Source organism: Anomaloglossus baeobatrachus, chromosome 3 (genome assembly GCF_048569485.1).
Source record: "Anomaloglossus baeobatrachus isolate aAnoBae1 chromosome 3, aAnoBae1.hap1, whole genome shotgun sequence".
NCBI lineage: Eukaryota > Metazoa > Chordata > Amphibia > Anura > Aromobatidae > Anomaloglossus > Anomaloglossus baeobatrachus.
In genome coordinates, this window is record NC_134355.1 from 39,345,551 (window position 1) to 39,362,874 (window position 17,324).

The following is a 17,324-nucleotide window of genomic DNA, read 5'->3' on the forward strand; positions in this document are numbered from 1 at the left end:
ATCCAATCAGTAGACAGGAGTGGCGCTGTTGTTAGACAGAAGGCGGCCATGTTTATTAAATACTGCCAGAACATTCTAATGTTTTCCATGCATTCTATTCAAACACAAGTCTAATTTGCATGCATTTGCATAATCTTTGTGAATCCTGATGGATAAATTACCTGAATCAGCTCATCCAGCTCGGAGGCGTTGATGCAAGAGTGGTCTGATATGAAGTTATTCTTCTGTATCACGATGGTGGTCCTCTGCGACGTCTCATACGGCTGCTCCAAGGCTTTGAAGACCGTGGCTCCAATGATTAAGTACAGGACCACCACAAGAAAAACTGTAGACACAGTTTTCCATTTCATCACATTCACTGTGATGTCCCGCTCCTCCCGGGTAGACAGTAGGGGGGGTTTGGACGAAAAGGAAAGCCTCGGTTTGGTGTTCTGAGCCGCTGCTTTCGGGTCCAGTAAATCAGGAGCTGCCACTATGGAAAAAAAAATACATCAATTGAAGAAATCTGACTAATGCGAGAAAAGCTCGTTTAATGCCTACCATAGAGGTAGACCATGCTATAGGTATGGAGCCCATGGTGAACATTAACCCTAGAAGTCCCAGAAATTTCGAGCTCCCTTGTTTCCAAAGGTAGAAATGTTAAATTACCCCTCTCTGGGACTTCTAGTTCTAAATGGGGTTTCCTCTATCAAAAAATGGTACCACTGATAGTACTTACCCTCTCCGGATCTTGCACTGGTTCCCACCGCTCCTCCATGTACTGACATTACGTCTACAGTGCACCGCACCACTGCAGCCAATCACTGAGCTCAGCAGCTCCTACTGTCTACATCAAAGTGGTGATGCGCACTGTAGCTTTGACGTTTACTATTGTTTGGGGACCACATTTTTGGGAAAACTCCATGCATATGAACTTGTTGTGTTTTTCAAGAGGAGGATGTTTCGGGAAATGCTGAAGCCCATAGTGTGTGGTTTTTTTGGTAGTTTCCTGACACCTTTATTAATGTTTTTGGCCACTGGTGTTTTGGGGTTTTTTTCATCACTTTTCCATAATTTTTGTGGCACCTTTCTTTCCAAAACATTTCTTTTAACTCATTTTAACAATGAAGAAACAACTAGTGGCTTCTCACTCAAAAATGGTGGTAAAATGCCCAAAATGACGCCCGGGCATCCTTTGAGCTTTCTGATTGATTTGCATTGTATAAGTATGTATAGATCGTCCTCCAGTCTAGTAATTTCTTCTAAACTCTTGGCGTTTTTGGAAACCTGAAGTGGTGAAAAGATGTTCAAAAGACTGATCATGTGCAAAGCAAGTGCTTTTTACATAGAAATGTACAGTATATGTTCATTATTAAAGGGGTTGTCCACTACTTTAACGTTCATGGATTCATGGCCTGTCCTTAGGATAGGTCATTAATGTCTGGGAGGGAGTAATTCAACAGAAAGAAGTTTTGAAAACTTCACAAAATAACTTGAAACAAAAATATAAAACTTTTCTCAAATATATATAATTTGAAAATAAATTGAGTTTTTAAAAAATTGTCCCTTTAAGAGAGGGAGGGGTGTGAAGTTTTTTATAGCCTTGTGTGTGTGGGGGGGGGGGGGTGAGAGGGTGCAGCACTGAAGCATGGGACATCTGCGTTGGTGTCTTACTTCATGCTGAATGTAGTTATGTAAGAAGTAATGTAAGATTGAGTATTCTGTATAATGGAGGGGGAGGAGAAGAAGGAAACAGCAACAGAGGTAAATCTTGTCACAGCTTCTCCTCAATGTGTTGTTTCTTTGGCTGTCTGCCTGTATAGAGTATGACGTGAGAGATTTGTATAATCCCTTTCCAGTCAGCTGATTCATTCTTTTGCAGAATAACCTTTTACAAGCAGCTATGTCCTCTTGTATAGATTAACCATTTAGAAGCCTAACCTTGACAAGGCTTACAAGCAGCTATGACCTCTTGTAGTAGATTAACCATTTAGATGTATAACCTCTTACAATCAGCTATGTCCTCTTGTAGTAGATACACCGTTTAGAAGCCTAACCTTTCACAAACAGCTATGACCTCTTGTAGTAGATTAACAGTTTAGAAGCCTAACCTTTTACAAGCAACCATGTCATCTTGTAGTAGATTAACCTTTTAGAAGTGTAACCTCTTACCAGCAGCTATGTCCTCTTGTAGTAGATTAACCATTTAGAAGCCTAAGCTCTTTCAAGCAACTATGTCCAATTGTAGTAGATTAACCGTTTAGAAGCCTAACCTTTTACAAGCAGTTATGGCCTCTTGTAGTAGAGTAACCATTTAGAAGTATACCCTCTTATAAGCAGCTATGTCCTCTTGTAGTAGATACACTGTTTAGAAGCCTAACCTTTCACAAACAGCTATGACCTCTTGTAGTAGAGTAACCATTTAGAGGCCTAATCTTTTACAAGCAGCCAGTCCTCTTGTAGTAGATTAACCATTTAGAAGCCTAACCTTTTACAAGCAGCCCTGTCCTCTTGTAGTAGATTAACCCTTTATAAATCTAACCTTTTACAAGCAGCTATGTCCTTTTGTAGTAGATTAACCATTTAGAAGACTAAACTTTTACACGCAGCTATGTCCTCTTTTTAGTAGATTAACCTTTTAGAAGCCTAACCTTTTACAAGGAGCAATGACCTCTTGTAGTAGATTAACCATTTAGAAACCTAACCTTTTACAAGCAGCTATGACCTCTTTTAGTAGATTAACCTTTTACAAGCTGCTATGTCCTCAAGTAGTAGATTAACTGTTTAGAATTAGCTGTATCTTCCCCCTTTAACTTGGCTGTATAATACTCAGGTGTGTCTCATTGTATGGCTAAAAAACAGCAGTATTACTTTACATTTTGCTGATTCAATGCCTATTGGGATGCATTACCAGATGCATTACCCATTTGAGAAAAATAGGTAAATCAATTCTCTCATTATATTTTATGGACCATCAAATAAATTTCACAGCAAAACAGACCAAAAATCAAGCCAGGGATTCATATATAGAATCAATTATACCCTTCACAGATGGTATCTCACAGAAGAATGAATCTTGTGAGCTTTTGCACTCACTGAAGTAACACCTGCTTCCCTGTAATACTGATGTCATCTGTCTGATTTACAAATGCCGAAAATAACAAAAACCTCTAAAAACAATAACCTTTATTAGAAAAATATTCGTAAAATCCCAGGCAAACACACCAGGCAAACAAGAAAAACTGACCTGTACAGTCTACACCAGGGTAACCTATAGGCAGAAAGTAGCAGGGATAGTGGTATGTGCTGGCCTTTTCAAGACCGGGTACAGATATTCCAGTAGTGTTATAACGGAAAAGGGCCTTGCCCTACGCTCAACACTACCTTTCAACGGAGATAATACCACCTCAATTTGTACGGCGCCCCATTCCTCGACGGCTGACCCTATTAATCCCTACTCTGCCACTGGATATGCACCCTCCACCAAAATCTCCTAAAAGTTAAAGTGCAGTCACAAACCATCTATCACATTCTTTGGTAGAGGCCACAGGTAAGCTGTAGTTCGTCGTTCCCGAGGTGTCACACACAGCGATGTGTGCTGCCTCGTGAACGACGAACAATCTGCATCCTCAAGAATCAATGATTTTATGAAAATGAACGACGTGTCAACGATGGACGATTTGGTGAGTATTTTCCATCGTTAACGGTCGTTCATGCGTGTCACATGCAACGATGTCGCTAACGATGCCGGATCTGCTTCACAGAATCCGTGACCCCGGCGATACGTCATTGCGTGTAACGGGGCCTTTAGACCACATTGGTAGCTCCGTGGATCAGCAGGAGGATTAGCTACCAGGCCAAGAAAAGTCCCCTCCATATCAACTTCCTGACACGTTTCCCCCCTCCTTCGGGGTTCATTAGGGGTAATAAAGTCCTATAGGGAGGCCTCCTGTTCAGGCCTTCCTCCACAGATAGAGCGTGCCCGAGATATGAGGTCGAGGAACGGGGGCTCTCTTCAAATTAGGGTGGTATTACCTCCGTTGGTAGGTAGTGTTGAGCGTAGGGCAAGGCCCTTTTCCGTTATAACACTACTATTTCCGTTATAAAAACTACTTTTTCAGTTTGAAAAGGAGAAGGCTGAGAGGAGACTTAATAGCGGTCTACAAATATCTGAAAGGTAGTCACAGTGCAGAGGGAACAACCTATTCTCATTAGCATAAGGAAGTACAAGAAGCAATGGGATGAAACTTAAAGGAAGGAGATTCAGATTAGACATTAAGAAAAACTTTCTGACAGTGAGGGCAGTCAGAGAGTGGAAGAGGCCACCATGGGAGGTGGTGAGGGCAGTCAGGGAGTGGAACAGGCAACCACGGGAGGTAGTGAGGGCAGTCAGGGAGTGGAACAGGCAACCACGGGAGGAAGTGAGGGCAGTCAGGGAGTGGAACAGGCAACCACGGGAGGTAGTGAGGGCAGTCAGGGAGTGGAACAGTCGACCACGGGAGGTGGTGAGTTCTCCATCAATGGAAATCTTCAAGCGGAAACTGGATAAACATATAGCTGGGATGTTTTAGGAAAGCCTGCAATCGCAGGGGGTTCGACTCGATGGCCCTTGAGGTCCCTTCCAACCGTACCATTCTATGATTCTATGAATATCTGTACCCAGTCCTTCAAAGGCCAGCACACACCATTATCCCTGCTACTTTTTGCCTATAAGTTACCCTGGTGTAGATTGTACACGCCACTTTTTGTTTTTTGCCTGGGATTTTACGTATATTTGTCTAATGAAGGTTATTGTTTTTAGTTATTTTCGGTTTTAATGTTGATACCTCTACTTCTCATCTATTATTGGTCTACTGGCTGATTTACTAATCACATATATTTGAGAAACTTCTTATTATTTCATGTACTATCATTCATGTTTTTTCTCATAACCGACCCGTCCACTTTAAGCCCTGCCCCTTTCTTGCTGAGCCACACCCCCCCATGTAAAGCCACGCCTCCTTTGCAAACAATGCTCTTTCAATGAATAAAAACACAATAAATTGTTCTAAAACATTTTTCACCAAACTGTGGACATATATTGAGCATTTACGACTAAATCAAGACGAAAACCACGTATTGACGTAGAATTTATCTCATAATTGTTATTTCTGCTTTTGTTCTTTTTTTTTTCGTCTTAGTCTCCATGACAGATCCTAATTAGTTTTAACAGTCAGTAAGGGCTCGGCCTCTTCTTCAAATCATTATATGGATTTACAATTCAGGATTGTACACAACTATATAAATGAGGGCACTTCTGCTGATTCTGGCTAAATCTTTTGTCTCGAGGGGGTCAGTTCATCAAAATAATTAGTGCTGTTGCAAAATCCCCTGCTGATATCAGAGGATTCATCGCGTCCCCTTAAGAGATGATTATTACTATGGGTTGCGTTATAAATTGTGGCATTATATGGTTTACAGAAGAAGATTCTTCATGCTTTTTTCTTGGCTGTAGGGTATGACGTTATGGGTAACGAAAACGTTTTTATTTTATCTATATTTTGCAGCGTTCTCAGATTTCCATAAAGATTATTAGCATCAAATCTTGCAATATTGATCCTTATGAGAATTGATCAGCAGTAACAATTACTTGGGCTTCAGTCAAACGTCAATTTTTCATCTACGAGTTCTCCATGTTTTTCACCGATAGGACTCATTTCCATTAAAGTCAATGGGGCTATTCCCATGTCCATCTATTATTTTGGACTGACAGTTCTGCACCAAAATATGGAAACGTCTCAATTTGATCCAAGCCATGGATCAAACGCACCAATGCAAGTCTATATGTGAAAAAAATCCGATGCTATCCATGTGTCATACTTTCACTGTACGATTTTCATGTTAGTTTTCTAGAAACTTCAGAAAACTTCTCACCCACCAAAAACTCATGAAACTCTATGTCTCGTCCAGACGACATTATTTTTAAGAAAAAGACTGATGGCACAGCCTATCTTTCTAATGTGAACAGGTGCAAACTGAACATAAACATAGTAACAAAAAGGAGACAGCTGCACTCTGTAGCGTTAAGATATGTGGACAAATTTATATGGAAATATAGACATGCATTACTGCTAGGAAAAACATGTAAAAATTGAGATACTTGGCACACAAGAATGGCCAGTTTTATGTGAGCTCAACAGCCAGTGCAAGGCGACCTCATTTATGTTGGGTTCCTATCAAAGTAATGCCTCTGCTTGGGTGAAACAAATCCTACAATTTATGGGTGGACAGGAACCTGCAAATGCAGAATTAAAATCACCTGAGGCTGAGAAGCAGGAGTGCTCAATGAGAGGTATAACTCTGTAATCTAAGGAAAAGACTGATGGCACATCCTACCTTTCTAATGTGAATAGGTGCAAACTGAACATAAAACATAGTAACAAAAAAGAGACAGTTGCACTCTGTAGTGCTAAGATATGTGGAACAATGAATATAGGAATATAGACATGCAATACTGCTAGGAAAAAACATGTAAAAATTGAGATAATTGGCACTCAAAAATGGCCAAATTTTATGTGAGCCTAACAGCCAATGGCAAGGCAACCTTATTTATGTTGGGTCCCTAACAAAGTAATGCCTCTGCATGGGTTAAAAAACCTACAATTTATGGGTGGACAGGAACCTGAAAATGGAGAATTAAAATCACCTGAGGCTGAGGAGCAGAAGTGCTCAATCAGAGGTATAACCCTGTAATCTAAGGAAAAGACTGATGGCACATCCTACCTAGCTAATGTGAACAGGTGCAAACTGAACATGAAACATAGGAACAAAAAGGAGACATTTGCACTCTGTAGTGCTAGGATATGTATAACATGTAAAATTTGAGATACTTAGCACACAAAAATGGCCAGTTTTATCTGAGCCTAACAGCCAGTGGCAAGGTGACCTTATTTTTCTTGAGTACCTATCAAACAAATGCCTCTGTTTGGGTTAAAAAAATCCTACAAATTATGGGCGGACAGGAACCTGCAAATAGAGAATTCAAATCACCTAAGGCTGAGGAGCAGAAGTGCTCAATCAGAGGTAAAACCCTGTAATCTAAGGAAAAGACTGATGGCACATCCTACCTTTCTAATGTGAATAGGTGCAAACTGAACATAAAACATAGTAACAAAAAGGAGACAGTTGCACTCTGTAGTGCTAAGATATGTGGAACAATGAATATAGGAATATAGACATGCAATACTGCTAGGAAAAACATGTAGAAATTGAGATAATTGGCACGCAAAAATGGCCAAATTTTATGTGAGCCCAACAGCCAATGGCAAGGGAACCTTATTTATGTTGGGTCCCTAACAAAGTAATGCCTCTGCATGGGTTAAAAAACCCCTACAATTTATGGGCGGACAGGAACCTGGAAATGGAGAATTAAAATCACCTGAGGCTGAGGAGCAGGACTGCTCAATCAGAGGCATAACCCTGTAATCTAAGAAAAAGATTGATGGCACATCCTACCTAGCTAATGTGAATAGGTACAAACTGAACATGAAACATAGAGAGGCATTAGAGTAGGCAGGGAGCCAACAAAAAAGAGTTTGCCTTGCACTGGCTGTTGGGCTCACAAAGAACTGGCCATTTTTATGTGTTGAGTATCGCAATTTTTTCATGTTTTTCATAGCAGTAATGCATGTCTATATTCCCATATTCCTTGTTACTTATTTCTTAGCACTGCAGAGTGCAACTGTCTCCTTTTTGTTCCTATTCCTGTTCAGTTTGCATCTGTTCACATCAGAAAGGGTCATACCTTCTGATTGAGCACTTCTGCTCTTCAGCCTCAAGCAATTTTAATTCCTCATTTGCAGGTTCCTGTCCGCCCATAAATTGTAGATTTTTTTTAACCCAAAGAGAGGCATTAGCGTAGGCAGGGACCCAACAAAAATGAGGTTGCCTTGTTTAAATAAAGTTAGTTTCATTCACCAAAAAATGCCCAAAAAACACTTCTGTGTTTTTTTCTCTGTTACTTTTAATGGTGAAACAAGCAGCAAAAACGTTGAATTAATTGCCACGCTGCTTCTTTCAAAAAACGCAGCAGTTTTTCCATTTCAGTCAGGAAAAACAAAGAAATATGTCTGTGATTTCTGAAATATCACAGCTTTTGCTTGCACTGTTAAAAACGGCTTTTTATTTGTATGGATTTACATAAAAGCAATGAAAAAATCATGCAAAACAATTGCAGCAAAAATGCACTGTGTAAACATTGCCTTAAAAAGGAAATCCCCCCTGCAGTTTGTGAGCGCTGCTCCTGAGGAGAGAGCTCTTGCATTTCCCGATGCCTAATCTGCAATATTGTCAATTGTCCAGGACAAGTGAAGCAAGGACTAATGATAATGAAGATCTGTCATCCACGCAGAAATATTAGATTTCTACATCCATTGATTCTCTAAGGGGTACTTTACACGCTGCGACATCGCTAGCCGATGCTAGCGATGCCGAGCCCCCGCCCCCGTCGCACATGCGATATCTGGTGATAGCTACCGTAGTGAACATTATCGCTACGGCAGCTTCACACGCACTTACCTGCCCTGCGACGTCGCTCTGGCCGGTGACCCACCTCCTTCCTAAGGGGGCGGGTCGTGCGGCGTCACACGGCAGGAGGCCAATAGAAGCGCAGGGGCGGAGATGAGCGGGATGTAAACATCCCGCCCACCTCCTTCCGTTCTCATAGCCGGTGGAGGCAGGTAAGGAGATGTTCCTCGCTCCTGCGGCTTCATACACAGCGATGTGTGCTGCCGCGGGAATGAGGAACAACATCGTAAGATCGGTCGTTCCGAAATTATGAAAATGTCCGACGCTACACAGATCGCCGATTTACGACGCTTTTGCGATCGTAAATCGGCGCATCTAGGCTTTACATGTTGCGACATCGTTACCGGCGCCGGATGTGCGTCACTTTCGATTTGACCCCGACGATATTGCAGTAGCAATGTCGCAACGTGCAAAGTACCCCTAAGTGGAGACGATAAAAGATCTTAAGAAATATTTTTTCTAAAGATCTCTTTATCTATGCTAGTGTATACAGGGACAGTTAGGCCGGGATTAGCAATATACACCCAGAACTGCTCCTGGCTCTAGATGCATATTGGGCCTGACAAGTTCCCTTTAAATGGAAGAAGTTTGGGGCCACCAGAACTCTTCCTAGACCTGCCCGTCCAGCCAAACTGAGCAATCATGGGAGACGAGCCTTGGTGAGAGAGGTAAAGAAGAACCCCAAGATCACTGTGGCTGAGCTCCAGAGATGCAGTAGGGAGATGGGAGAACGTTCCACAAAGTCACCTATCACTGCAGCCCTCCACCAGTCTGGCCTTTATGGCAGAGTTGCCCGACTGAAGCCTCTCTTCAGTGCAAGACATATGAAAGCCCGCATAGAGTTTGCAAAACAACACACGAAGGACTCCCAGACTATGAGAAATAACATTCTCTGGTCTGATGAGTTTTGGTGTCCACTTTCCATAAGGCCTCTTTCACACGTACGTGCCTCCGGTACGTGTTTGGTCAGTTTCCGCACGTACCGGAGACAAGTACACACATAGACCTATGTACAGTTAGGTCCAGAAATATTTGGACAGTGACACAAGTTTTGTTATTTTAGCTGTTTACAAAAACATGTTCAGAAATACAATTATATATATATAATATGGGCTGAAAGTGCACACTCCCAGCTGCAATATGAGAGTTTTCACATCCAAATCGGAGAAAGGGTTTAGGAATCATAGCTCTGTAATGCATAGCCTCCTCTTTTTCAAGGGACCAAAAGTAATTGGACAAGGGACTCTAAGGGCTGCAATTAACTCTGAAGGCGTCTCCCTCGTTAACCTGTAATCAATGAAGTAGTTAAAAGGTCTGGGGTTGATTACAGGTGTGTGGTTTTGCATTTGGAAGCTGTTGCTGTGACCAGACAACATGCGGTCTAAGGAACTCTCAATTGAGGTGAAGCAGAACATCCTGAGGCTGAAAAAAAGAAAAAATCCATCAGAGAGATAGCAGACATGCTTGGAGTAGCAAAATCAACAGTCGGCTACATTCTGAGAAAAAAGGAATTGACTGGTGAGCTTGGAAACTCAAAAAGGCCTGGGCGTCCACGGATGACAACAGTGGTGGATGATCGCCGCATACTTTCTTTGGTGAAGAAGAACCCGTTCACAACATCAACTGAAGTCCAGAACACTCTCAGTGAAGTAGGTGCATCTGTCTCTAAGTCAACAGTAAAGAGAAGACTCCATGAAAGTAAATACAAATGAGTGTTTGTAAAGAAATGTGTACAATTCTTACAATTTCTATCAGATATTTTTGTTCAAACCTTCAAATTAAACGTTACAATCTGCACTTGAATTCTGTTGTAGAGGTTTCATTTCAAATCCAATGTGGTGGCATGCAGAGCCCAACTCGCGAAAATTGTGTCACTGTCCAAATATTTCTGGACCTAACTGTATTCCTATGGTTTTGGACACACGTAAGTATTTTCGCACGGAACGTGTGTCCGTTCCGTACTTACGTGTGTCCGTGTGTTTCTCACGGCAACATGTCCGTTTTCTCTCCGGCATCACGGGTGTCACACGGAACGCAAACGTGTCACACGTAAGTAACACACACGGACCACACGGATGTGTTCCATGTGACACGCACCGGAGAAAAGATATGTGTCTGTGAGAAAAAAAAAACAAATCTTTACTCACCTTCTCCAGCCCTCCTGTCTCTGCCGCTGCTGTCACTTGCTTCCGACCGCCGCTCATTATGCTCATTTAATATTCACTTCACTGCGACCGGAAGTAGCAGCAGCGGGGAGTCGGCAGGACCGGAGACCACAGATCAGCACCACGGACAGCGACGCCAGGGACAGGTGAGCAGAAAGTTCCCGTTCTCCATGTGTTATCACGGATAACACACAGAGAACACACGTGAGCCATAAACACGGCTCCCGGAGGGCAAAACGCACCTCTGACACGTCCGTGCGTGATTTTTCACGGGCGTGTGAAAGAGGCCTGACACTTCTCATGTAGGAATGCTAGGACCTGACACCCATAATGTGCTGGTGCAGTGTCCTGGAAACTGGATTGGTCATCATGGGCCAGTTCAATGGCCACCAAGGTCTCCCGATCTGACCCCCCTTAGACTTTTATCTTTGGGGTCATCTGAAGCCAATTGTCTATGCTTGTTTTTCTTGTGAAATTCTCAATAAGTTTGATGTGTTACATGACCCTCTTCCCATTGGGAAAAATAAAGTTGGATCCAAAATGGCCGACTTCAAAATGGCCGCCATGGTCACCACACATCTGGAAAAGTTTCCCCCCCTCCCATATACTAATGAGCCGCAAACAGGAAGTTGATATTACCAACCATTCCCATTTTAAGTTGAGTATTTGGTTGCAGAAATTTTTGCACCATTTCTGCATCTCTTGGCAGGAAAAACGCAGGGTGAAAAGCACTTTTGTGCTGATTTTTTTTATGCCTTTTTGCTGCTTTTTCAACTTGATGTGTAATAAAACGCTACAAAAACGCTGAAGAAATTGACATGCTGAAGATTATTTTCTGCACCAAATCTGCAAGGAAAGAAAATACTCAACGTGTGCACAGCACTCCAGGATTCTCGTTGACTTTCCTGGCATAAGGATTTGCTTGTAGTTTTGTGACAAATCAGCACTAATAAATGCATTAAATAACACATAAGGCTACGTGCGCAAATATCCATTTTTTGTGGCATCAAAAACGCTGCGTTTTTGCCCGCAAAAACACGCAAAAACGCACTTGCGGCAAAAACGCATGCATTTTTACCGCATTTCTGTGCGTTTTTGGCTGCGTTTTTGACTACTGCGTTTTGCAAAACGCAGAAAGAATTGACATGTCCATTTTTTTTTTCACTTCAACAACGCAGCTAAAAAAAGAAGTTGCGTGCGGACAACAAAAATGAAAACTCATAGACTTTGCTTGGGAAGCAAACACATGCAGTTTGGAGCCAAAAAATGCACCCGAAAAATGCACAAAAACGCCGCGAAAAATGCTGTGTGCACACATACCCTAAGGGTATGTTCCCACGTTGCAGATTTGAGTGCAGATTTTCTGCAGGAAAAACATGAGTTTTTGAGGGATTTTTTATGCATTTTTTTAATGCGTTCTAATGGAAAAATGCTGGGGAAAAAGCAAAAACAATTGACAAGTCAGTTTGGTGCAGATTTTTTCTGCACCAATATCTCCAAGGAAAAAAGAAGCAGCATGTGCACAACACTTCAGGATTCTCATAGACTTTGCTGGGATGTGTTTTCCCTTGCAATATTGATTAAAATCTGCAAGATAGAGGGCATGAAAAATGCACTGTGTGTACACAGCTTTACAGTCTATGTACCAAATGCTTTGTCCTCAATATAAGGCTATGTGCACACTAGAGCTTTTTACCCGCGGATTTACCCGCGGAAATTTCTTGAGAAATGTCTGCAATCTTTGTGCAGACATTTCCCAGCAATTTCTATGAAAAAAAAAAAAAGCTGTGCGCACTTGTGCGGATTTTTCTCAAGAAATTTCCGCGAGAAGAATTTCTCGAGAAACTTTCTTGAGAAAATGTGCATGTCCATTAATTTCCGCAGGTACCTGCGGTATTCCGGGGGTATTCCGCAGGTAGCAATGATGTGCGGTATACCACCGGAATAGCCGCGAATTACCTGCGGGAATGCTCATCACTGCCTGCGGTTTTGCAGGAAGCGATGTCATTATGCCAGGAAGAGGAAGCGGAGCAGAGTAAACACAGACGTCGCACTCCCTGGACGCCGCACAGAAGCACTTCCGTGCGACCTCCAGGTGCCCGTGCAGTCTGTGTCCTGCTCCGGCCTCGCGGCTCCCTGCACTGCAGGGTGTCAGTGTCTGGCCGCAGTGTCAGCAGCCTGTCACGCGGCAGCGCAGGCAGACACTGACACCCTGCAGTGCTGGGAGCCGCGGGGATGACGATCGCTGCTGTCAGGAGGTGAGATCATTACCTGTTGTGACGATCTCCTGCCTCCTGACGTCACCGCGGTCACTGCTGTCTATGCCCGTCTCGCGAGCGGCCCGAGACTGTCACTAGCGGTGACGTCACGGGCTCTCGCGATAATTCTGACAACGCGGCGGGCATAGAAGTCAGTGACAGCGCTGACGTCAGCAGTACAGGAGATGATCACAGAAGGTAATGATCTCATCTATGCTCCTGATGGCAGCGCTCGTCATCCCCTGCAGTGACCTGAGCTGACCTATTGATGTTAGCTCAGGTCACTGCACAGCTCTCCCAGCCAATGGGGAACATTCTGTTCTTCATTGACTGGGACAGCGACTATGGTATGGATCGCCATGCCCCCCCCCCCCCCCTTATTGGATTACGCCGGACGTGGAATTGATTGTGCTCTTTTCAATAAATTGGTTAAAGAGGGAATGTTTTGGGGAGTGTTTTTTCAAATAAAACTTTTTTTGTTGTCTATTTTTTAATTATTACTGACTGGGTTGGTGATGTCGGGTATCTGATAGACGCCTGACCTCACCAACCCCAGGGCTTGATGCCAGGTGACATTACACATCTGGCATCAACCCCATATATTACCCCGTTTGCCAACGCACCAGGGCGCGGGATGAGCTGGGGCAAAGCGCCAGGATTGGCACGTCTAATGGATGCGCCACTTCTGGGGCGGCTGGGGCCTGCTATTTTTAGGCTGGGGAGTGTCCAATAACAGTGGACCTCCCTAGTCTGAGAATATCAGACCCCAGCTGTCCGCTTTACCTTGGCTGGTGATCCAATATGGGGGGGACCGCACGTTTTTTGTTTTAAATTATTTATATAATTTAAAATAACAGCGTGGGGTGCCCACTGTTTTGGATTATCAGCCAAGGTGAAGCTGCCAGCGGTGGTCTGCAGGCTGCAGCCGTCTGCTTTACCCTAGCTGGCTACAAAAAATGGGGGGACCTCATGTCGTTTTTTTTTAATTATTTATTTATTTTATGGCTAAATACAAGGCTAAGCACCCTTTAGTGCCACATGAAAGTCACTAAAGGGTGCCAGCTTAGAAAATACAGGGAGGTGGAACATTATATAGGTTTTTCTCATCTATCTATCTATCTATCTATCCCTCTATCTATCTATCTATCTATCTATCTATCTATCTATCTATCTATCTATCCATCTATCCCTCTATCTATCCATCTATCCCTCTATCTATCTATCTATTCATCTATTCATCTATCTATCTATCCCTCTATCTATCTATCTATTCATCTATCCATCTTTCCCTCTATCCATTATCTGTCTATCGATTATCTTTATTATTTATTGCAGGGACAAACCTGCGGTAAATCCGCGGCAAATCCGCGGCAAAACCGCATGCGGATTTGGTGCGGATTTTTTCCGCAGGTCCGGAAATCTTTCACTGGCAGAAGTTTCTCAAGAAATTTTCTTGAGAAACTTCACATTTCTAGTGCGCACATAGCCTTAGGCTATGTGCGCACGTTGCGTACTAGCCCTGCAGAAATTTCTGCAGCGATCTGAAGAGCACACGTGCGCTTCAAATCGCTGCAGAAAATGTCCGTAGTGAAAAGAAAAAGCCGATTCCATGCGCTCTGCCTGCAGCTCCTGCCGTAGACAGAGCAGGGGCTGCCGGCAAAGCGCACAGAAGAAGTGACATGTCACTTCTTAGAACGCAGCCGAAGCGCTGCGCTCTAAGACGCCACGTGCGCACGGCCCCTGCACAATCTCCATAGATTATGCAGAGGACGTAGGACGCATGCGGTTACGCTGCGCTATAAAGTGCAGCGTAACTGCATGTATTTACGCAACGTGCGCACATAGCCTTAGGCTGCTTTCACACATCAGTTTTTTTGGCATCAGGCACGATCCGGCGAAAAAACTGATGCGACGGATCCGGCGAAAAAATGGATCATTTGCATCAGTTTTTTCCATCAGTTCCTTCAGTTTTTTGACGGATCCGTTGTGATACTGAGCATGCTCAGTTGAAAAAAACGGATCCGGCGGCCGTATCTATTTTTTTACTGCATTACGCCGTATCTGGCGTCCATAGGCTTCCATTATAAAACATGCCGCGCGATACGTTTTTTCGCCGGAGACAAAAAACATTCCCCTCAGAGTTCCAGACAAGCAAATTTTGCCGCATCCGACGAAAGCCAGATGGAACGCAAGGTCATCAGGCACAATCCGGCGCTAATAGAAGTCTACGGGGGGAAAAAATGGATCCAGCGGCAACAGACGCCGGATCCGTTTTTTCAGGTTTTTGCGGGATTGTGACTGATGGCAAAAAACTGATGTGTGAACGCAGCCTTCTCCTGATGTCTCACATTTGTTTTTTGCTTCCATCCATGTTTTTTTTTCCTGTGTGCTGGGTCCATTTTTGGTCAATTCTTACATTTGTTTTTTTTCATATGAATATAACAATAATATTTATTCATTTATATAGCGCTATTAATTCCTCAGCGCTTTACATACATTGGCAATACTGTCCCCACTGGGGCTCACAATCTAGAGTCCCTATCTGTATGTCTTTGGAGTGTGGGAGGAAACCGGAGAACCCGGAGGAAACCCACGCAAACACGGGGAGAACATACAAACTCCTTGCAGATGGTGTCCTTGGTGGGATTTGAACCCAGAACCCCAGCGCTGCAAGACTGCAATGCTAACCACTGAGCCACATACAGTGCTAACCACTGAGCCACAGTGCCAGTAATTTCTACTCATTAAACAGTAACATACGGGGCCTTTGACTTCCGTTAGTGAGTCTGATCCATATTGTGGATTAAAGCAGGATGTCTTTATTATTTCGATTTTTATCCTCCCCCCCAAAAAAATGGACATGTGAGAATGCAATGATTGTACTGGGTCTAGAAATAATGGAGAGCAAAAGGGACCAAAAATAACTGGTGTGTGACAGAGGAGCTTTTGGGAAAAGCTATTATTGCTGAATGCACAGGACTGAATGGGGTCTCGGTGCTCTCCGCGCAGCACAGGCATCTGGCTCGCTCATGTTAATAAGGACTGTCCTCCATGCCGCTATTTTAGGACTCTGCCTCCGTAACAGAAGCTCCACCATAATGTTTTATGACCTAGAATGAGACGACTTTAGTTTTTTCCCTATTGTAATTAATGGGAGTTATGGAAACAGTGGAGTGGGAGCACTCAGCAATGGCAGTAATTCCATTTACACTGTGATGGAGGGGGCTTATATCCGCAGATTGCTCTTCTTTGGTGAACAGGACGAGAACTGTCGAGTTAAAGGGAAAGCCTCAATTTTCTTATGCCTCCTATGGGACACCCACCTATTGTGAAGAAATGGGGTTCAGTGAATTGTGACCCATCCGGGTAAAGAAATAAATAAAAATAAAATAAATCTTTATATAGCGCTAACATATTCGGCAGCGCTTTACATACATCAGGAACACTGTCCCCATTGGGGCTCACAATCTAAGGTCCCTATCTGTATGTCTTTGGAGTGTGGGAGGAAACCGGAGGACGCGAAGGAAACCCACGCAAACACGGGGAGAACATACAAACTCCTTGCAGATGTTGTCCTTGGTGGGATTTGAACCCAGGACCCCAGCGCTGCAAGACTGCAGTGCTAACCACTGAGCCACCCTACAGTGCTAACCACTGATCCACCCTACAATGCTAACCACTGAGCCATCATACAGTGCTAACCACTGAGCCACCCTACAGTGCTAATCACTGAGCCACCCTACAGTGCTAACCACTGAGCCACCATGCCGCAAGAAAGAAATGGTTACACGTGGCATTTTTCTGAAAACGCTGCATTTTACAGCGCCAAATTACTGAAATCTCAGACATACGCCGCTTATTTTCCCTTGAGGCATCAGATGTTTTTTGGGGTTTTTTTTTAATTCGCAATATGTCAATCCTTTAAGTTTCTTTGTAGCATTCTAATCAATAGAGGAAAAAAAATGCAATAAAAACGTGCAAAAAAAAGCGCAAAAAAAAAGTGCATTTTTGACAGTGTTTTTACTGCCAATACTCTGTTTTTTTACAAAAGAAAAAAAATCACTACTAGTTCAGTTTTACCATATAGTGAACACAGTGAATAAAATATCCCCAAAACAATTGTGAGCTTGCACTTTTTTTTTTTTGCAATTTTTTTAGACTTCGAGGTTTTTTTGCCATTTTCCAGTACACTATATAGTAAAACGTATGGTTTCATTTAAAAGTACAACTCGCCCCGCAAAAAAATAAGCCCTTTATAGGGCAAGATTGACCGAAAAATAAAAAAGTTACGGCTCATGGAAAAAGGGGAGCAAAAAAAAAACAAAATGGAAAAAACGGAAAATCAACCGGGGGTGAA

The 17,324-nt window shown here is 43.1% G+C and overlaps 1 protein-coding gene across 1 annotated transcript in view; it reads right to left on the reverse strand.

The window, feature by feature from the left end:
* KCNK2 (potassium two pore domain channel subfamily K member 2) overlaps positions 1 to 17,324 on the reverse strand; it is a 180,926-nt gene that overhangs the window by 151,188 nt on the left and 12,414 nt on the right. The window contains exon 2 of the mRNA XM_075339137.1: positions 162 to 472. Coding sequence (XP_075195252.1) covers positions 162 to 472 — 311 coding nt within the window. The remainder of the gene's footprint in view (positions 1 to 161; positions 473 to 17,324) is intronic.